This window comes from Phoenix dactylifera, chromosome 1 (genome assembly GCF_009389715.1).
Source record: "Phoenix dactylifera cultivar Barhee BC4 chromosome 1, palm_55x_up_171113_PBpolish2nd_filt_p, whole genome shotgun sequence".
NCBI lineage: Eukaryota > Viridiplantae > Streptophyta > Magnoliopsida > Arecales > Arecaceae > Phoenix > Phoenix dactylifera.
In genome coordinates, this window is record NC_052392.1 from 22372842 (window position 1) to 22395685 (window position 22844).

The 22844-nt window shown below is 39.1% G+C and overlaps 1 protein-coding gene across 1 annotated transcript; it reads left to right on the top strand.

Moving 5' to 3' along the window:
- Positions 1-5948: 5948 nt before the first annotated feature.
- On the top strand, positions 5949-22368 carry LOC103697987 (cyclase-like protein 3). The gene is made up of 6 exons (XM_008779934.4): positions 5949-6486; positions 7039-7083; positions 8666-8738; positions 11108-11205; positions 20898-20968; positions 21821-22368. Exons 1-6 carry the CDS (start codon positions 6075-6077, stop codon positions 21944-21946), a joined length of 825 nt encoding a protein of 274 aa, XP_008778156.2. The 5' UTR covers positions 5949-6074; the 3' UTR covers positions 21947-22368.
- Positions 22369-22844: the final 476 nt, after the last annotated feature.

Sequence of the window (22844 nt, forward strand, 5' to 3'; positions counted from 1 at the left end):
ACTTGGCATGGTTGCTGCAGCATGGCCCTTGGCAAGGCTGTGGCATGGGCTGGCAGCATGGCTGGCAAGGATGGCATGGCTGGCAGCAGGCATGGCTGGGCTGGCATAGCCTTTGGCAAGGCTGTGGCAGGCTGCAAGGCATAGCTGGCAGGCTGCAGGGCATGGATGGGTGCTAGCATGGCTGTGGCAGGGCTGCTATAGGGCTGGCGGGGCATGACAGCAGGCCATGGCATGGCCTGGGCTAGCTGACAGCTGGCATGGCTATGGCAAGGCTTTGGCAGGACAACAGAGCATGGCTGGCAAGCTTGCAGCACGACTGGGCATGGCTGGCAGGCTGTTGGGCATGAGCTGAGGCACTGCAGGGCTGGTTGGGCATGGTCTGGCCAAGGCTGAGGCTGGCATGGGTGTGGCATGGCTTTGGCAGGCGCTAGGCATGGCCTGGCAAGCGGCAGGACAAGGTTGGGTTGTGGTAGGGCTGGACAGGGCTTGACATGGCCCGGGCAGGGTACTGGCAGGCCATTGGCAAGGTGCTGGCAGCCTGCCACGCGGTATGGGCGCACAGTATGGCCTGGGCGCGCGTAGGGAGGCACGCCTGGGCGCGGACGGGCACGCCTGGGCACGGACGGTCGGGCGTGTGCGGTCCTACGACCGGCGAGGTTTGGGCGGCCTGGGCATGCTCAGGCGCGGCTTGGGCCGTGCATGGGTGCGCCGTGCCTTTGGCATGCTTGGCCCACTCTTGGCTGACCTTGGCCAAGCATTGGAGGTCTTGGCTTGGCCAAGTGTGAATGGGCTTGGCTTAGGCTTGGCCAAGTGTGAAGGGGCTTGGCCAAGGCTCGGCCACCTCTCCAAGCAAGGTAGATGGCCTGGATCTTAAGCTTGGCCGTTGTGCGACCCTCCTTTGGCATCACCTGGGCACGGGCTCTTCCTTGGTTGTGGGATCCGGCAGCAGTGTTCATGGGAGGTCCTCAACATGCGGTCGCAAGCGGCGCTGCGGGCGCCGTGGGAGGCAAGGTTGGCACCACTGGCCACGGCTGGGGCCGCTGAGCGGCGGGCCGTTGGACGGTGGCCCTGTTGGTCACCAGTTGGGACGGGGAAGGCTCTCCCTTCCTCCTTTTTCTCAAACATGGGTGGAAGGAAGGGAAAGAAGTGAAGAGTTTAGTCCCACATCTTCCAAATGAAACAATTCATTGCTTTAAGTAATATGGGCAAAAACTTCCTTCCCGAGATAGGAGTTCAGTCCCATATCAGCCAACCAAAAGTTCTTTACATGTTTAAATAACATGGGCTCTCTCTTCACTCCGTCTTACAGACCAAATGAGTATGATTTATTTTAGAATCTATCCGCTCTAATACCATTGATGGAATAATTAAACTTAATGAATCAGTGAAGGATCTTATGAAAAGGAAATTCTTAATGCGTGTCTTAGAGAATGGGTCAAACAGGCTATTTATAGCTTTCTCTAGGGACCAAACACTGTGGTTAGTTACACCCGTAAAGAGTCACCCCCATCAAGGTAACTCTTCACTACTACAGAATTACCTTAATGCCCTTGTGATTATCAAAATTTACAAGTGATACTTGTCAAAATGTGGGTTCTAATTAAACAGGATCAGGGTTTAATTAAATGGAATGCAACATTTACTTCATCCATGCAATCATTTTCACTCACGCTCCAGATCAAGGCTGCTAAGAAATAGTAGTCAGAATTATGGAAATATGTAACTGCTTGTTCTTTAGAAGATTGATTCCTGGATTGGAATTGCATAGTTAGAAACATCTAATGTCATGGGAGCTGCAAAATATTTTAAAGAATCAACTGAAGGTTTGAGGAGATGATCTTTCTTGAAAGTGCTACTTTGTTAATATCAGAGATTGAATAAAGGAAAAAAATCAGGGCCTATTTGGTATTGCCTCTGTTTTCTGTTTTTGTTTTTAGAAACCCAATGGACTAGACTGAATAATTTTTGTTTTCAGAAACCCAATGGACTAGACTGAATAACATGCATGATGGAACCCCTTAGTTTTATGAAATTGCTTCTAAAATCCTTCGAGCTTTTGGAAGCAGAGATTTTTCGCTTTCAAACGAGAGCGAAAAATAAAAGGAAGGGGTAGCAGAAGTTTTGTGCAAATGCTGTTTTCAACTTCAACATCCGTGAGGTTTTCTACTAATTTGCAGAGAAACAAAAACAACAATGATATCAAACAGGACGTGAGCAACGTCATTTTGTAACCATTGAAATGCTATTTCTTAGGTTGTGAGGACATGAAACGCATGGTTTCTCTCACAAATATTCAGAGCATCAGTTGTTTTGTATATGTGAAAGGATATTATAAAATTCTAGTTGGAAATTTGTGTGCTATTCAATCAACACTTCCTTTGCTTGAGTTCAGTTTTATGACATGATAAGTACTTGCAAAGTGTTGCCATATTTAATTAATGCGCTTTGTACTTTAGTGTTCATCTTACCCAAGCATGGGCAGATGATGTGTCTGTTTTTGGCAGTTTCATTTTCTGTGACATAACCTTATATTACATTTAAATCCGCCTTTCTGCCGAGGAGAACAACTTGCATTTGAAAGCATAAACACATTCAACCTTCCAGTATGAAGGTCTTTTCTCCAATTGCTTCTCCTTGTCTCAACAGATAATTGTTGTCCATTCTTTCCTTAAGTCCTAGATGTTGTGCATATTCTGAAATTACTTCAATATCTCTGCAAATATTCAAAGACCATAAGCTTAATATGCTTTCTTTAATTTGTCAATTATCACCTTTTGTTCCCATGGTATTACCTCTTCTTTTCCCCTTGCAAGGCTAGCTTTGTTGCTTGTCCTTGATCATTTTACTTGCTGTCTCCCTATTTATTGTGGTATCACGTTCCAGATGGCAGCAGGAATTCAAATCACATCCCTGGATTTCATATTTAGAATCAAGAAATCGGGGGGAAATTCAAAAGGAGATTTAGAGAGAAAAGACTAAATTAATAGTTTAGTGTTTTGGTATGTAATAAAAATAGATATTGCCAAATGTTTGACACAAATTACCAAATAAGAGCAGGAAAAACACATTCACAAGTCACAAAGACTTCCTAGCAGTGCAATGGTATATAAATTGTATGCAGCCAAGCCATATGTTTTAATGTATAATTAATATCATTAAGATTATGCTGCATTTGTTTTTCTGAATGGTTTCTTAGAATCTTACTAATCTTGTTCAAAATAGAATAAAATGGGTCAAATAGTTAATCACATGTATTCTATTCATAATGATTTGGTGGCACTGAAACAATAATTAATATTTGGAGATCCTTAGTAAGTTGTTCAATGTGTAAGTTATTTTACTCTTGTTGCAAACTGGGGATCTGGCCATCCAACACCCATGGCCCTTTGACCAAGATAATTAGAATATTGAATGTCACTTAAAAACAAAAGATACAGATTCATTTGCCAAAACATGCAATTTTCTGTTTTTTGTTGCTATATGCAAGAACTTCTTCCAAACTGATTACCGTCCACCTCAACTTCTAGAAGATTTACTGATAATTGTACATTTCTGCCGTATGATACTGTCGTTCTATGTAACTAATCAGTAAGGGCATACAGCTTTTAAAACAGAACTTTTTCTTCTGTTAACTACATGCTGGATCAATTTTCATCATCTTATGGACCTAGATAGCTCTAATACGATGTGAGTCCTTTTGGATCGTCTCATTTAATTATAATAATCTTATTTTAGTTAAATGACCTAAAATCCACTTAATCAGGTTGTTTTGCAGAGTTTTGTAAGCATTTATTATGAAATTTCAGTGAGGACATGATGGCTAACACAGAATCAGTATCAGAAAATATGTTGCATGACAGTATGCAGTCTGCCAAACCACGAATCCTCCTGGCTGCTTGTGGAAAGCTACCATTAAATTTTAAAGTTTTTGCTGAATTTTTTCTGAGGGTCATCCTTAGTTTATTTCAGATAAATTATCACAGCTGAGGGATGTGATTCTTTACCAATATGATGAGGAATGGTCTAATTAGAGGAAGATAGGAGATGCGGGCAGATATCATGGTAATCACTCCATTATCAGCAAATACACTTGCAAAGTTATATTTTTAAGATTGAATAAAATTACATAGTATTAAGAGTTGAAATTATCTGCAAGGGGAGTTTGAATTGCTTAAGCACAAGGGTCCATTTGCCTGAATAAAATTCTGTCAAGCAGAATATCTTCTTCAACCAGTCCGGACTGATGCTATATATGTATCCTACAAATTTCCTTGTTTACATTGCTTTACCCAACATTTATATAATTTTTAGTTCCATCATTCAGATTGCAGGTTGATTGTGTGACAGCCTACTGACATGCATTGTTTTGAACAAGGGATTACAGCAAACCTCTGTATGTCGCTCCTGCCATGGACACTTTCATGTCGAACAATCCCTTCACAAAATCTCATATTGAGGCAGTTACATCTCCCGCATTGTAGGTTCTATAATATATCTATGCAGAGGTCCACATAGAACGGACAGCATCTGCAAAGGACATATATGCGGACGCAGCATCCGCACAGTTGGCTATGTTGCAGTTTGTTTTCTAAATTCTAAGTTACATATTAGATGCAAGTATAATTTACTCCTAATCTTAGAATTTTTTTGTAATGTGCTCATCACACAGGGGCAATTTGATTTTTCATATGAGATAAACGAATTCACTAACGCCGTTAATTTAATTGGATATAAGTGTAAGTTTTACAAACTAGTAAGTATAAGTATAATAAACATAAACCTAACGAAGATTTTTGTAATTATCTTTCACATGTACTATTTGGTTTTCTCTTGACCAAACAATTTTAAGTTTGTTCTTACTCCAATTTTGAAATGTTATTAGATTTCAAAACCAATTATCATCCTCAAAATTTAAATTACTTAAAATATTTAAACTATATTTTCTAATCTATTGTATTATGTTCATCAGTTAGTTGCGTATTTCAAATTATGAAGCCAAACCTGTACCAAGTGAACCAATAAACTAGATTGCATCATACTAATATTCTATCCTTATCCACAGTCTTATCTATTAATTTTATCTGCATATGTTGGTCAAAAAACATAAAATGAATACCATATGGAGCTGGTGGGATAGTTCATAAGCAAGCTTTGGCCAAATCTCTCCAATTTTATTTCTTGTGGAGCCTACTGGGCTTGCCTCTTGCTTTCAAACTCTTCCACAGTCCTTTTCCATAAGAATCCTATAGCTAAAGGAAGTCACTAAACCGTTCAAGTTTCATGCGTTTCTACTCGTTAAAAACTAAGTGGATATCTAGTTCTCAATGTAGAGAGAAGATTTTTTGTTTTATGCGAATCCGTCGTTGGATCATATAAAAATCCACGCAGGTAGATAAATGAAAGCGCTTTGATGCACTGCGCGATCCAATGCTCAAGATCAATCATTCTTTTTAGGGAATGATACAAGCCGAATCTTTTTTTTTTTGGGTACACTGGCAGCTTATATATGCGAGCATAGCTTACTGAGTCAAGAAACAAAATATTTCACAAAAGTGAAGGAGCAGATATAAAGCGAGTCAAGCAAATTTTTTTTAAAAAAATGAACAGAAAAGAAGACGACTCAATCAGCAGCTCTGTTTGCCTTCTAAAATATATATACATCTAGAAGATGCCACACTTTTGCAGCAATAATCGGACGTCTCTAAAAGCGGATGGTCCTGTACAAGCCGAACCTCTAACATCAATTTGGGTCCGTTGTTTGGCCTCTGCTATGGCCGCTGCTTATTGGCCTATGGACATGTGTGCTGGAGGTTAGGATGCACACATTTCTAGACCCACGCACGTCATCCATGACCTTCCGAGTCCAAATAATTGGTCGACTGCCGCGCACTCTTTCCGTGATCGCAACTTAGGTCAGACCGCTTGTGGCCGGCCACCGGCCGCTAATAAACAAGCGTTCTTCTAACGTTTTTTAGCGTCAGCAATTCTTGGCGTCATCCTCCTCCCTCTTCTTCTTCGAGTGGCGACCTGCGGTCCCAAACTTCCCACCATCCACTGCCTGACTGCCACCAAGAATGGCAAAGATCGCGGGACCGATCCTTCTCATGCTCCAGATACTTTTCCTCGCCGCAGCCGGCGCCGCCGCCTCCTCCGCCCACCCGGCCTATGAGGAGGAGACGGCGGCGTGCGGGGTGGGCGGCGGCGAGGAGGAGCTGGTGGTGATCAGGAGGGAGGAGTATGACGGGGGCCGGATCCTGGACATCACGCACGCGTACAGGGAGGACATGCCTTCGTGGGAGACGGACGAGGGGCTGGGCCAGTTCCTGTGGCTCCCCAAGTCCATGAAGAACGGCTCTCTCGCAAACAACTCTGAGATGAAGATGCCCACCCACTCCGGCACCCACGTCGATGCCCCCGGCCATGTCTTCCAGCATTACTTCGAGGCCGGCTTCGACGTCGACACCCTCGACCTTGAAGTCCTCAATGGTATCGCAGTATCTCTGATTTCATTTGTCTTCTCTTGCCATCATATCCATTCTTATATAATTTCTCTCTATTTCTATGCTTCTAATCTCATGTCACGTTGTTTCTTAATTAGTTTGATTAGTTCCCCTCGTGTAGCTTTTATTCAATTTTCGAACGCACAAAATAAGATTATTATTTTTATTATTATTTTGAAAGGAAAAACATGGGACAGAAGTGGAGATATCTTGAAAGAAATCAATTGATGCTCTTTGAGAAGGGCAGACATTATGTTTGGCAGCTATGTTTTTAAGCAGGTCATCATCTACAAAAAATTAATCAAGAGGACTCTGTTGATGACTTAGGGTTAAAATAGTTATAAATAAGAAGCAGTATTTTTCCCCCCTAATTGTATAGATCCTGATAGTTAAAATTTGCTTGCTATATTACATTCTGTTGCGACATTTGTGCAATTAGTTTTCGCACCATTGATGCATATCAATTACATAGAAAAGTGCAGTAACATTTTATGCTTTCTTCTGCTGGTAGTGCTAATGTTTGCTGACCTTTTAACAGGCCCTGCATTGTTAGTGGATGTTCCAAGGGACAAGAATATAACAGGTAAGTTCTGCTGCTGAACTTTGCAGGCTCGATCAGATTATGTTATTTAAGCATCTTGTTGTTTGCTGTTCTTGTGAAGATTATCTGTGTTCATTTCTTTCAGCCTATACTTGTAAAGATTTATGGAACCTGTTAGAATAATGGTATTGTCATTTCCTCATGGACTTGTATTATATGGCCAAGCTTAAAGCAGCAAAACAACTTATCATTATCAAATTCGCATGTATAAAACTATATTATCATAATTAAGTTTTTAGGAAAGTTTCAGTGTTGAGATTTCAGTAAGAAAGAAGTATGACAAGTTCGGTCAATCTTCAATTTGAAATTTGCAAGATTCACATGAAACATATCCCAGTGAACAATAAAAGATAATTTTCACATATTTTCCCTAATAAACAATAAATTACGTGTAAACTAGCTGAGCTCGATCGAGCCTCGATCTGACATGATTTTCAAGCCTGGCCTGTTTCCTACTTGAACAAGCTTGATCAAGCCTAAATTCAAGATGAGCTGACACAGACCTGTTTTATGCAACTTAGCTCGATTGAAACATATCAATCAAGTTAGACTTGAGTTCGAGCTACGATCAACTTCGAACGAGAGTTGATTTAAGCTGGGTTAAATCTCAATTCGAGCCCTTAGATTAGGGTTGTTGAGCTTTGAATTCAGTAACTGGACTGACTCCAAAGATCTGTATGTCAAGCAATCCTAAATACACTGAGATTTGTTCATAATTGGCTTAGAACTAAGTTTGAGCCTAAACTCGAGATCAAGCTAGCTTTACTGTAGATTTGAATTTGACCAGACCCAGAATGGAGCAGAATATTAACCACCCATGATTGGTTGGTTCAAATATCAGACCTAATTTCTCCCCCTTTCAGTGATCAGCAATTGTATGGACACCTTCCTATTAGGACTAAAGCACCTCTTGTTCTCCAATGGAAACAAATTACATACATTGACTTGACACATGGTCCATTGCTTAAGCAAATAAGGGATAAAATTTTGAAATCTGCCTGTATATAACCAGAACTCCATGCTTAATACTTTGTATAGGCTTGGACCCAACTTTAGAGGTTCATGATGATAATGTAGTTGGAAACCATTTAATTGAGATAGTATGTTGTTTCGAGTGAGCTCCCATATAGATATTTGCATGCTTGATGTACTTGTGTAATTTTAGTAAGTCCTCTTAGAAGTATTCATTTTATGCAAAAAAAAATTAACATCGAGTGATTTATACGTCTAAAAGAGAGAAAACATGCTTACCTGCTAAAACTTTTACTTGCATATTATATGCTGAAATTCTGAAGTAGATTCTTAAGATCTTATTTTCACTGAAAAAAAAAAATCAATAACTCTGCATAAGCAGAATGATCTGTGATCACATTCCATTTTTCACATAAGAAAAAAAAAAAAAAACTACTTACATTTTTCAACTTCATTGAGCAGAGGCAAAATCTAGCTGATTTGTTTGGCCAGTCTGGATGCTATCTTCTTTAGTGTTTTTTTTGGCTCTTGAATTATATTTAAATCATGCATCTAACATAACTCAGCCAACGATAATATCCACCTTATGCAGCTGAGGTAATGGAGTCTTTACATATTCCCAGAGGAGTTCGTCGTGTGCTTTTCAGAACATTAAACACTGACAGGTGATGGATATATGGAAGTTTCATTTTTTTTTTCCATTATAACTTGTGATTTGTGTTGTTCTAACATATTCAACACTAGTTTTTGCTCATAGAAATTATCATGTATCAAAAAATTAGTAAGTTTTAACATGTCATTCATGTTTATTTTACCAAATCACATCCCTCACCATGGGAAGCAAGAGCAAAAATGCAATGTACATTCTCGTTAGAGCATATGCTCAAATGTACTTGAATAGAAAAGGGTTTTGTCAATAGATGAGATAGGTAAGTACAATAGGATGTGTTGCGGGGACGGACGCTTTGGCCGGAGCCTCGCGCAACAGTTAGCCCACATTAAGCTAGCAGAGAAAGAGGACTGCGTTCCTCCCGAGGTATTGTCCGCTTTGGGCGCTCCGGCCCGCGTGTCTAGCGCAGACGGGGGGAGACTAGTGCCCTTACGGTTTTGTCCCACAAAAGGGCCCTCAAGAGGAAAGGATTTTCACCCCCTATTTAAGGCACAGAACCTTTCCGCTACTAGCCGATGTGGGACTAAATTCGGGTGCACCCCCCCACAACAGGATGTATGTACGCATACATATGGCATTTCCTTAAAAGTTGCATCAAGTCATACGAATGGTTAGCTAGTTAAGCAGTGATGTAAAAATGTCATGGGAAATGGGTCTCATAGGCGTGAAAAGATTCAAAGAGGCTTAAGAGCATAGCAAAACTTAGCTAGAACCTAGGTTCAGATCTTAGTTATTGCTAAAAGTAAGATAGCAAAGTTGTTTCCCTGAAGAAAATAGATGTTGTAACTAAAATCTAACATCAAGAATAGGATTCTAGGGCTTAAGTTGGGGTTTTGAGGGGTCATTATGAGAAAATAACTAGATTCTAGTGTTTTCTGGCATTTTCCGGAACGATACAACTATTTGGGAAAAATGAAGATGGATAAAATGATGAAAAAAATCTATAGTGTTGCTATAAGATATAAAATATTAAGATTTTGTGCTTCAATCAAAGGGAAACAAAAAGGGAAAAGAAAAACAAGGCAAACAACAAAAAGAGGGGATAAGGACTATGGGATCACACTACACAGAGCAAGGATAAGAACTTGCAATTAATCAAAATGACTCCATCTTTTTTATCATCAAGAGCTGACAACCTTATATAGATTTTGTGAGCCTAATGTATAGAAATCCTACCAAAAATTGTGAAATTTGGATTCCTGTTGGATATTATACTGAAAGACAACAAAAGTACTGCAAAACACAATCATCATGAGTTCAAAATTATTATAATTCAACCTATACATAAAGTAGAACCTATAGGCACTAATTTTACTTAAATTAGGACTTCAGATTCTACTTAAATTGTTCCAAAATTCAACCAAGAAATTGCAAACATAAATAATTCTATCAATCATTGTCTAACTTGAACCTTTGTAAGAAACTTAATAAGTCAAACCAGCATTCTTACATCAACTAGTACACCACCTTAGGGCTGTGCTATTTTTCTCTTGAATAAAGAATCAAGAAAACCTAGATATACCAAGAGAGGCATACATTGATCAATATTAGTACTATTTTATGAGCGTCCTATTGATGATCATGGAAGCACCAAGATTCTAGCCTGGAAATTTACATTCCACTTCCACTTTTATTTCATAAAAGTTGCCTGAAATTAATAAATGATTCTGCTTCCTAACTTTGTTTTACTTTAGGTGATATGTTGAAGTTTTAGTTGAGTTAGAATAACCTTGCTCTGCCTTCTGCTAATTTGTGGGATGAGGGCAAGAATATATTCAGAGGCCTTAAGTTAATCTCTTGGAAGGCATCATTCATGCAATTTTTTCCTTTGGATTACTAGATTGTAGTTAGAGGAGTATTGAATCGATGAGCTTATGTAGATTAAGAACATAGACACAGCAAAACCTGCAGTTGCTTTCTTTTTGTCTTTAAGAGTTTGATTAAACTCTTTGTTATCAACATATAGTTTTATCGTATATAATATAATTAGGCAATTGCTAGCCATTCATTGTCATTGTCATCTTCTTTCTTTATTTTTTTAACATACTCATAGCCTGTGCATTACTTCAATATAGTCCACTAGCTACTCTTTACAAAAAAGTAATGAGGTCTTTAGGATGATCCCCAAAGAAACATATTTTAATGCATAAAATTTGTAACAGAGCAAAAGAAAATTCAGTTTATAACTATTAGGATTAGTTGGCTAGGCAACATCTTTTAAATCATAAAAAATGTAAAAAAAGTCGCTAATTATAAATACTAATATTATTTTTTACAGTTGCCTTTGGAGCTGTAATACTACACTGGAATTAGATTTACATGATGTAACTGAATATGTCATTAAAATACTGCGCTTTTTTGCAGGAGGCTTATGTGGAAAAAAGAGTGTCATACAGATTACGTTGGGTTCATGAAAGATGGTGCGCGGTGGCTGGTCGATAACACTGATATCAAACTTGTTGGTGAGTTTTTACATTGTTTCTTTGCCTGCAGAACTTTTCATAATTATGTATGTGTATGTGTATGTGCATATTATTTGGTAGCTCAATCAATTATTTATAATATTTTGCTGCATTAAAACATACATACATAGATTTTAGGCATACAATACTTTGATGTGGCGATAACTAATAAATATGGGGCTAGTGATTGGAGCCTGTTACTTTTAAAAACTAGGGATTTCTTTATGTTTGCTCAGGAAGGCAAGTCAGCAGCCTATAACCATAAAATATGACCTTAACCATCAACTCATTGAAACTATTTGGGGATGGCTTTGTAATTCCTTATTTGCCAATTATTCCTATTAGGACTTTCCTCATTGGGATGATTTATGAGATATTAAAGAATGAATAAACTAATACTAGTATCACTAAACCTTATTCAGATTTACTATGGTGGTGCAACCTATAATCGACTATTAGAGGTGTAGACTGATTTCATAATAATCAATTATGGTGTGATTGATTAGATACTTTAACAAATGCTTATCATCCCAAAAGATCATTATAGAGGTATGTGAATACAAAACAGAATATGATAGATATCTTATTAATGAAGCTTAATTAATGAAATATAACTAGTGCAGCAAATTGAAAATAACTACAACAAAACAATAAAAAATACTGCTAGTCCAAGTATGTGATAGATGGCAACGATGGTAATGATGATGGGTTGAGATAATGATTGATGGATGAAGAAATGAGGGTTGGGTAAAAGATGGTGGTAGAACTAGTCGGATAATTACCTCTGCAATTTTGGTCCCTCCAATCCAATGAGAATCTTCAGGCTGTGCTCCACCAAGGCATCGAGACGAAGGATGACGGGGTCGAGAAAGTGGCTCCAAGAAGCAGGATGAAAGTGGCAGAAAAAGGATTTCTCAGGTTCGCCCACAGTGGCACTCACCTTTCTAGGTTTTCTTCTTCTTCCTTTTAATGGTTGCTGTCCCTTCTTTTTATAGGCGCCAAAACAGCTAAACAATATTCCTAAAATCCTCCAAAATGGCTTCTATAACTTCTCCACTAATCCTTATCCAACAACTTTTCCAATAGCCCTTATCTTTTTTCCACTCATCCTTATCTTCCGTCCAACCGCCTATTACTGTTCCGTGAACAGTAACTCGGGTCGGGTTACTGTTCCGTGAAAAGAAACTCAGGTCGGATTACTGTTCCGTAAAAAAAAAAAACTCGGATTCGGTTACTGTTCACGTGAAGTCGTGAACAGTAACTTTTTATTCATTTATTGTTCTCTTTTCTAACTTTCTTCCTCCTTTCATACATTCAACATGTACAATTCTATCTCCAAGATTTTCACCTATCCTCCTCCGTTCCTAGAGATGAGTGATGGTTGTGGCCATTGAAGAAAGGCTAAGGCTCAAACAATTAAGTGTAGTAGTTTGTGATTAGGTTAGGCTTTCTATCACACCTAGGTGGACTCTTTTTGCTTGGCAGTCCTAGTATATGATTCGACGGAAAATTCAAGCCTAAATATGGCTTTGGATGGAAAACACAAAAATAACAAAAAATATAAACTATGTACAAGATGGAGTCCTGAAACTACATCAGTTTCTCCTAGCTGGAAAAAACTCGACTTCTGACAAGTAGGCCTCCTGTATGCGCTGCAACAAATTGGGTCTCTGGCGCCTCAACTTGTCCTCGCTAATCCATGAACTGCGATACTGCCCACGCCTAGTGTCTACTACTTGCACGTCAAGAATATCCTCAATACCCTCATGAAAACTAGACTCTGAGCTGGTGCTCGGTAGATTTGGAACTGCAACCGCCTCTGGTGGATCTCCATGAAATTAGTACGGGTCGGCGACGTATAAAATTGGAAAAGTCTAGACGTTGTTTGGAAGCTCCAATAAAGAGGCGTTCTCCTCCAGCTTTCGACGTATGCGGAATAGACCATACTTTTACGAGTTGAGCTTGTTGTAACTGCCCAATGAAAATCTCTCTCCTGAAATAGGCCATCACCAGATCGCCCTCTGCAAAGTGAACCTCCCTGCAATGACGGTTAACATCATCCTTGTACTTGGCATTGGAGTCAAGCAAGCGTTGGTGGACTTTTCATTGGATGTGACGGACCTGCTCAATATTGCCCTCTGCTTCAGCACTTATCCAACCATGATAGGGAATGGAAGCATGATCAAGTATGTGTGGAATAGAAAAACTATAGATGATTTTAAATGGAGACTTACCAGTAGTACGATTTATAGTGTTGTATGCAAATTCAGCCTGTGCTAAAATCAAGTCCCACTGAGTAGGATGCTCACTAACTAAACATCTAAGCATGTTACCGAGTGTACGGTTCACTACCTCTGTCTAACTATCTGTTTGAGGGTGATAAACACTACTGAAGTTTAGTTTGTTCCTAATTTGTTCCAAAGAGTTTTCCAAAAATAACTAGTGAATTTTGTGTCCCTATCAGATGTGAATGATCTTGAAATATCATGCAGTCTAACAATTTTTTTTAAAAAAATGTGCTATATGAGATGCTTCAGATGTTTTCCTACATGGAATGAAATGTGTCATTTTTGAAAACCAGTCCACCACAACAAAAATCAAATCAACCTTCCGAGCAATCATGGATAGTCCTACAATGAAGTCCATGGTGATATCCTTTCAAGGGCCACTAGGGATAGGCAACGGGGTGTATAAGCCTGTATTCTGGATCTTTTTCTTTCCCTGCTGACAATGTTGACATTTTCGCACGTATCTAATGACGTCATCTCTCATCTTAGGCCAGAAATACCTCTCAACTAGGAGTCCTAAAGTGCAGCTCTGTCCATCATGAGCAGCTAATCCTCCTTCATAAAATTTCCGAATCAAAGTCTCACGCAATTCATCTCCACATGTGCACAAGCGTGATCCTCTAAACAGGAATCCATCTTGAATGTGAAAGCTATCGGACGGATCTGACCCAGTCGTCTGACCCAATTTTCAAATCTCACCAAAATATGGGTCAGTAGCATACTTATCCTTCATGCCATCAAAGTCTATAACCCATGCCCTTAAAGTGGCTAACAAATAAACTTGACGACTCGAGGCATTCGCCATATTGTTAGTGGTTCCAGACTTATGTTTCAAGTGGAACGTGTACTCTTGTAGGAAGACGGACCACTTAACATGTCTTCTATTCAGATTTCTCTGTGAATTCAAATATTTCAAAGCTTCGTGGTCAGAGTTGAGTACAAACTCCCGTTGAATGAGATAATACCTCTAATAGCGCAAAGCCTGAACGACTGCATAAAATTCTACGTCATACGTAGAGGAACATGAACGAGTGTCATTCAATTTTTCGCTAAAGTAAGCCACAGGACGTCCTTCTTGACTCAGGACAACTCCTATGCCTACATGTGAGGCATCACAATCCACCTCGAAGATCATATCAAAGTTGGGTAGTGCAAGGATAGGTGCACTGATCATCTTGGTCTTAACGAGTTGGAAACTCTTTTTCGCTACGGGTGTCCACTTGAAGGGCCCTTCTTTAAACAATCAGTTACCGGGGCTATCAAGGTACTGAAATTACGAATGAACCGCCGGTAAAACGAAGCCAACCCATGGCCACGACTCGATGGCCTTTGCCTTGTCAGGGTCAACCTTTATGCTCTCTAATGACACAATGTAACCCAAGAAAATCAGTGTGTCAGTCAAAAAGACACATTTCTTCAGATTTGCATGCAATTTGTGGTCTCGAAGCATGGTATGCCGAACCGGCCCGTACGAACCGGTCCGGCCAGCTGCCGGTATGAACCGGTCCGGCCAGCTGCCGGTACGCTGGAGCCGTGAAAACCGGTACAGGCCAGTTCCGTGCCGGAGACGAAGAAGATGAAGAGAAAAGGAGAGCGCGGGAAAGAGAGGAGGGAGACCACCTGTGGCAGCCATCGAAGAGTCGTGGAGGGCGGCAGAGGCCGGTGGGGGGCGGCGGAGCCCGGCGGGAGGCGGCGGAGGCCGAGGCCTCAAAAGAAACAGGGGACGCAGCCGCGGTTTTTTAATTTGGGGGTTTTAAGTGAAGTCGGCATATCGGTTGCCGACTTTACTTAAAAATTAAAGAGCCCCAATTTAAAAATCCCAAATTAAAAAGCCACGGCCGCGCCTCTGCAGGTTACCCCGCCCCCCGCCGGCCTCCGCCGCCCCTCCGCGGCTCTCCGATGGCGGCCACAGGTGGTCTCCCTCCCTCTCTTCCCCGCGCTCTCTCTCGTTCTCTTCTTCTTTCTCGGCTCCGGCGGAGAAGAGCTTTCCGGTTCGTACCACCCGATTCCGGTATGAACCGGAACCGTACCGGTCCTACCGAACCCGGTACGGCGGACCTTGTTTCGAAGTGTCTGCAACACTAGCTTCAAATGATCTAGGTGAGACTCAGGGCTAGGACTATATATCAAGATATCGTCAAAGTATATCACTACAAACTTTTCTATGAATGGTCTAAGTACTTGGTTCATGGTTCGCATGAATGTACTTGGGGCATTGGATAGCCCAAATGGCATCACCAACCACTCATATAATCCTTCCTTTGTTTTGAAGGTGGTCTTCCATTCATCTCCTAGGCGTATCCTAATCTGATGGTACCACTCTTAAGATCAACTTTGGAGAAAATTCTTGCGTCGTTTAACATATCAAGCATGTCATCAAGTCTAGAAATCGAAAATCTGTATTTGACGGTAATCTTGTTGATGACACAACTATCAACGCACATTCTCCATGACCCATCTTTCTTTGGAGTGAGTAAAGCAGGTACAACACATGAACTCTTGCTCTCACGAATGAAACCTTTTCGTAAGAGTTCGGTAACCTACTTGTTCAGCTCCTCATACTCAATCGGACTCATCCTATAGTGAGGTAAGTGTGGCAAACTTGTACCCGAGACTAGATCAATGCCATGTTGAATGTCCCTCATGGGTGCTAAGCCATCTGAAAGATCCTCATGAATTAGGTCCTTGAATTCAGAGAATAAAGGTTGGACCGCATTTGGAATCTCCACTTCCTCCTGGATTTTTTTTCCTACCAAAACACAAACTACCAAGTCCTCTTTCAGTTCAGCCTTGAAAGATTTTAAATTTAGAATCAAGGCCCTTTGAGTAGGTTCTTTACCTTTTTCTTTCACATAATTTTTCGTGTTATACCTATACAATTTCTTTTGTGGATAGAGTGTGATATTCATTTTGTCTTTCACAAAGGAATATGTATTCTTTTCTCCGTCATGTTGGGTCTTCCTATCGTACTGCGAAGGCCTATCCAACAATACCTGGCACACCTCCATAGGCATAACGTCCCACAATACCTGATCTTAGTATCGTTTCCTAATGAAAAACTCTACTAGACACCTGTGGGTGACTGGAACCTTAACTTCCTCCTTAAACCAAGATACCTTATGTGGTTTATATATCTTTTGTGCAGGTATCTTTAGTTTATCACCATATGTTGAGACACGAAATTTTCAGTACTGCCACTATCAATCAAGATAGAACATGTATATCCCCCTATAGTACCTATAGTCAAAAAAATACTTCGCCTCAACCAATTGTTGTAGACAGGTTGCTTAGGTGCGACCATGACATGGTGAATCATCATGAGTGGGCCCACCTCAACACCTGTAATGTGGACATCATCGTTCTCCGACTCATCCTCCTGTTCAGACTCACCCTCATTTGCCTCTGGATTGGGTTCATCTGAATAGTCCTGGCATCCTTGCTCAATCAGGTGTGGCTGAGACTGAAATTTTCTCAGAGAACATTCAGAAGATTTATGTCCAGGTTGCCGGTACTTATAGCAAATGATAGTGGAATCAGGTGCCGGTGTCAGAATGCCTTTGCCCTTGTCCCATAATTTCTTGTTAGAATTGGGTTTTAGGGCAGTTGTTGTCCGGGTAAGGTTCTAAGAACTTATTGCCCTGTTCTCGAACTGACTCTTTTCATGGATAGTAGAGTTTCTGTTTGAGTCCCACTTTCGACCGCTGGTTCGTCTTTGTTGTGCTTCTACTCTCAGTGCACGGCGATGGGTATCATCAATACTCAAGACATCGAACATCTCCACTTGGTCCAGGATGTCCCGTCTCAAGCCATTGATATATCTATTGGCAACATGAATGGGGTCCTCACTAAGGTCGTTTCTTGCTTGGAGCTTATAGAACTCCTCGATGTACTCATCCACGGTCCTAGTCCCTTGTCGGAGGTTTTGGAATTTCAAGTAGAGGTTTTGGCGATAATCCAACGGGACAAATCACTTTCTCAATTTCTCCTTCATCTTACTCCAGATACGAATCTTATCCTTACCTTGCTGAACTCTTCATTTCTGGAGTTGCTTCCACCAAACCAGCGTGTCCTTTTAATTTGAGGGTCACAAATTTGACCTCTTCATCCTCAGCAATTTTCTTCCAATCAAAATATTGGTCAATGTTGTCGATCCAATCAAAAAAAGCATCTGGCTGGAAACGCCCCTCAAAATTTTCAATATCTATCTTAATGCCATCATCCCAACGTCTAGCATGAGGGGGTTCTTTATGTGGTGGTCTCTCTCTGTTCCTATGTAATGGTCGGTCATCTAAACCATTTTCTATCTCATTTGATTCACTACTCTCGATTGCTCTCTGATTGACCCTTTGTCTACCTTGAGGTTTGACTCTACGTCTTGGTTCATCTTGATGGTTTTTCTCTCTTCTAGGTCTCACTATCTCAGGTATGTTTAATTCTAGTCTAGTCATGAAGTTGGAAAGGTGTTCTACCTGTCGTTGGATCTGCTCTAAGGTTTGTTATTGGGCTCTACATGCATCTTGCCAATTTTCAGACATGATTGTAGGCTAAGATTCGAGCCAAAACTATTTCGAAGGTGTTTCTAATATTATAAAAGTAAAATAGATTTTTTTTAGAATTTTTTAATTTTTTTTAAATTTTTTAATGTCGAAAATGAATATTTTAATACAAAAATTAGTATTTTAATGCAAAAAATATATTTTATTTTATTTTTTTAATTGCAAAAAATGAATGCAGAATTTTTTTTAAATGCAGAAACTAATTTTTCTATATTTTTAACTTTCTATAGTTTTAAAAGCACAAAATATAATTTACTTTTTTTTAATTCAGAAAATATATTTTTCTGTTTTGAAGTGCAAAAATTTAATTTTCAAAATTTAAAGTATAGAAAAATGAATGTTATGATGCAAACACAATAATAAAAATTTCTAGATATGCAGGATCTATTTGCTCTGATACCACTTTGCTGCAACCTATAATCGGCTACTGCAAGTGTAGACTGATTTCATAATAATCAATTATGGTGTGATTGATTAGACACTTCAGCAAATAGTTATCATCCCAAAAGATTATCATAGAGGTATGTGAACACAAAACAAAATATGATAGATATCTTATTAATAAAGCCTAATCGATGAAATATAACTAGTGCAGCAAACTAAAAATAACAACAAAATAATAAAAAATATTGCTAGTAAACTTGAGTTCCAAGGATGTGATCGATGGCAACGATGGTAATGATAATGGATAGAGATAATGATTGATGGATGAAGAAACGAGGGCTGGGTAAAAGATAGTGATAGAACTAGTTGGATAATTACTTCTGCAAGTTTGGTTCCTCCAATCCAATGAGAATCTTCAGGCCGCGCTCCACCAAGGCATCGAGATGAAGGATGAAGGAATCGAGAAGGTGGTTTCAAAAAGAAATAGGTCAAAAAGGATGAAAGTGGCAGAAAAAGAATTTCTCAGGGCTTCGCCCATGGTGGCACCGACCTTTCTAAGTTTTCTTCTTCTTCCTTTTAATGGACGTTGTCCCTTCTTTTTATAGGCGCCAAAACAGCTGAACAATCTTCCTAAAATCCTCCAAAACGGTTTCTGTAACTTCTCTACTAATCCTTATTCAATAACTTCTCCAATAGCCCTTATCTTTCCCCCACTCGTCCTTATCTTCCATCCAACCGCCTATTACTATTCTATGAACAGTAACTCGGGTCGGGTTACTGTTCATGTGAACAGCAACTTTTTATTTATTTTTATTTTTTGTTCTCTTTTCTAACTTCCTTCCCCCCTTTTCCATACATTCAACATGCACAATTTTTATCTCCAAGACTTTCACCCATCCTCCTTCGTTCCTAGAGATGAGTGATGGTCGTGGGCATTGAAGAAAAGCCAAGGCTCAAGCAATTAAGTGTAGTGGTTTGTGGTTGGGTTAGGCTTTCTATCACACCTAGATGGACCCTTTTTGCTAGGCAATCCTAGTACATGACTCGACTAAAAATTCAAGCCTAAACATGGCTTTGGATGGAAAACACAGAAATAACAAAAAATATAAACAATGTACAAGATGGAGTCTTGAGACTACATCATATGGTCTAGACTAGTATATGTAATTTGACTAGTCATATGAGTTTGATCTAAGATTTTCTAACCAAACCTGAGACACACGCTAGCATTTATTTACCGTAGATCCACTGTTGTTGCAGTGCAAAATCTGCTTCTAGACATGTTATCCTTAAGGTACGACTCCCAAGAGGTGTCTAATTTGCATGCAGAAACACCTTTAATCTAAGCACTACGCTTGCCCACTGAATTCACTTGATTGCTTAACAAACTATCCTAAATCAAGCTTCACACTTTCATCAATAAATCTAGGAGTAGTTCTAAAACAATTTCATAATTGAAGAGTGGTCAATTTCTTAGTGAAAACTCTCTATATTGTTTTAAGAATGTGAGAATTTTGAATATCAAAATTCTGCTGAGCCTTAATCCCCCATATGGATTTACAAGGGGTGTTATATTGAGCAGAGTTACCTAGATACTCTACATTTTGGGAATGATAAAGTGCTGACAATTCTGGACACTTGGGCATGATCCAACATGGCATGACACTCATTGGCACTTAAAGAATAATTTAGTTAAAGTAACGGGACTTAATTCTCCACTATATCATTTTAGTTGTTTAGACATCTGTTTTCTTCTTTGTGATGAATGTAATAGGGCATAAGGGCGACTTTATTCAACATTACTGCCATTCTGTGATTACCTTAGCCAGTTTCATGAAACATCTCTTGTTGGCACTAAACTTTTTATTAGCTATAGGGTCCATTTAACATAATATAAATGATGCGTATCTGTGAGTTTGATATTGGTGTAATATGATCTGCGTGATTCAAGATTTATTATTACCTGTGTGTTCATTGGAAGTTTACCATATTAACATTTTTGGTGACTTTTCATTTATATTATAATAATGTAAGGAATGTGTGGAAACTAGATAACAAAAAGGTTGTTCATCCTAAATCTGAAAATCATTTTGACTCATATGGCATTATTTCTAGTGTTGTGGTGTTCTATTCATAATAACAACACGTGTAGTTCATTCTTCACTGACTCCATATTTTTTAATTTCATTCTTATGTTTATTCCTCTTAATGATGTCTACTTATCACAATGTTCTAGAATCCTTATGGTAAAGGTAAAAATAGATGCAAAGCTTTTTAGTTATTGACATGTGCTATTTCATTTTATTCAGTTTATGTTTTCTAATGGGGGTGGGGGAGAGAGGGGCGGGAGTGGTTTGGTTGTTGCTCAGTTGTAGTGCAGTTCAGTTTTCCGAGTTGAATGGTATAATCAATGGTTGCTTTCTTTGTTGGTCTCACTTCTCACATTTTCTGCCATGTTGCACAGGTGTTGACTATTTATCTGTTGCTGCATATGCTGATTTGATCCCTTCTCATTTGGTTTTTCTCAAAAGCAGGGTATGAGACTTCCTTTTAGATAATAATTTTACTTTCTATTGTATTCTCTTAAAATTCATTGGAGAAGCTTTATACTTTTATGTCCTGACTGAACTCTCCATATAGATGCATTTCTTTAAATCATCCATCATGGTCTTTCTTATCTTCTGCCAAGCAATAGTAAATATATCGAGAAAGCAAAAATAAAATAAAAATTTATGCTTATCAGTTAATATATTGAGAAACAAGCCAACATGGAGAAAATAGTAAATATTCTGGGGTGTGATTGCCATAAAGGCAAACATGACATTATATATAAAAGGGGGGAAAGGAAGTGCTATATTTATAAAATATATTTCTTCTACATATATTGTATCACATAGTAGTTTTGCAAGAGGTCATAGTTTATTGTCCTTGGATTATTTTCCTAATTGGGAGTTACCCTCAAGTTTCAATTTTATGTTTTCTTGGGAGTACAAAATAATTAGACAACAAATTATAAACATCATCTGGAAAGGACAGATCAATGTCAAACTGGCAAAATCATCATCAAGTTGAAACTGATCTTAATCTGTTCCGTGTTTAATAAATAATAAAATATTTGCGGTGTTTTACACCATGCTATCCTTTACTACATGTAAGGCAACAGGCTCTGTGGTACACGTCGCATTATGACAGACTATGCAAGTTCTTGTGCCATTTTACCAATGTGTCGATGTCTTACACCATGCTGTCCTGTATTATCTGTAATCTGTCTATGTTTTTAATTAGAGAATAGGCAACAGGTTCTGTGATATACATCACATTATGACAGACTTTGCAAGTTTTTGCGTCATTTTACCAATGCTCGTCAAACTGTATTGGTTTTTTCAGGAAATCATCCTCGTGGAAGCCTTAAAACTAGATAATGTCAAGCCTGGGATATACGCCTTGCATTGCTTACCTCTCAGGTTGCTTGGTGCTGAGGGTTCACCAATCAGGTGCATTCTTATCAAATAAGTTATGCAAGCCTTGCACGGAAGGGCAACATACCAGCGCAGATTTCTCTCTGTTAGTGCTGCAAATGGGTTGTTCTAGAACCTTTCTTGACATTATCTCTCTATTCTATGTAAAGTTTCAGTATTTCAGGGACAACAATGTGGCATAATAATCTCTTCAATCATCAGGTGTTGGGATAGACATGGTTTTATAATATTTTTAGATTCTTAGTGTTAGACACGTCTGCTTAAATGACACAGCTTGTAGATTCGTAACTACATTATATGAGATATAGATTCTATGTGTAATAGAATGGTGGAAAATGCTTCATGTCTTCTATAATGAGTTAAAAGTCTGGATCATTAGGTTATGACTTCACCTTGTATTATATGAATCATGCCAACTAATGTAGCCATGGTAGCAACATTGACTTCTGATTATCACATGTTTGGTGCATCGGTGTGCTATAAGGAATGCTTTTGGACTCTTTATTATGTCATATAGTAATGGAATATCTGATGCAAGGTTTTGCATTATTATTGTGCTTAAGAGTGGGCAGTATCATTAAGTTTACCTTTTAAATTTCTTTTTTTTCTGTTACAACAAGAAAGAACTGATGCAAGTATAGGTGCAGTTGCTCATGTGAGACTTGCATAAGCAGCCCTATATTCATGATCCATGATGTTTCCTTGAACAGGATTACATTGTTTAGGAAAAATACGTCATATAACAAATTCAAATGTGTACAACTTAGTGAGCACAATATCTAATCGAGGCAAGGCTGTTGGTGGAAATTATTGAAAAGTTCTGCAACCATAATAGTCCTTGAATTCAAGAGGTCAGTTTCTAATACAGAACTGTTAAAATTCTCCTTTTGTGGAAAGGTCTACTAGTTTTGACGCCGTTATACTTGGTTTAA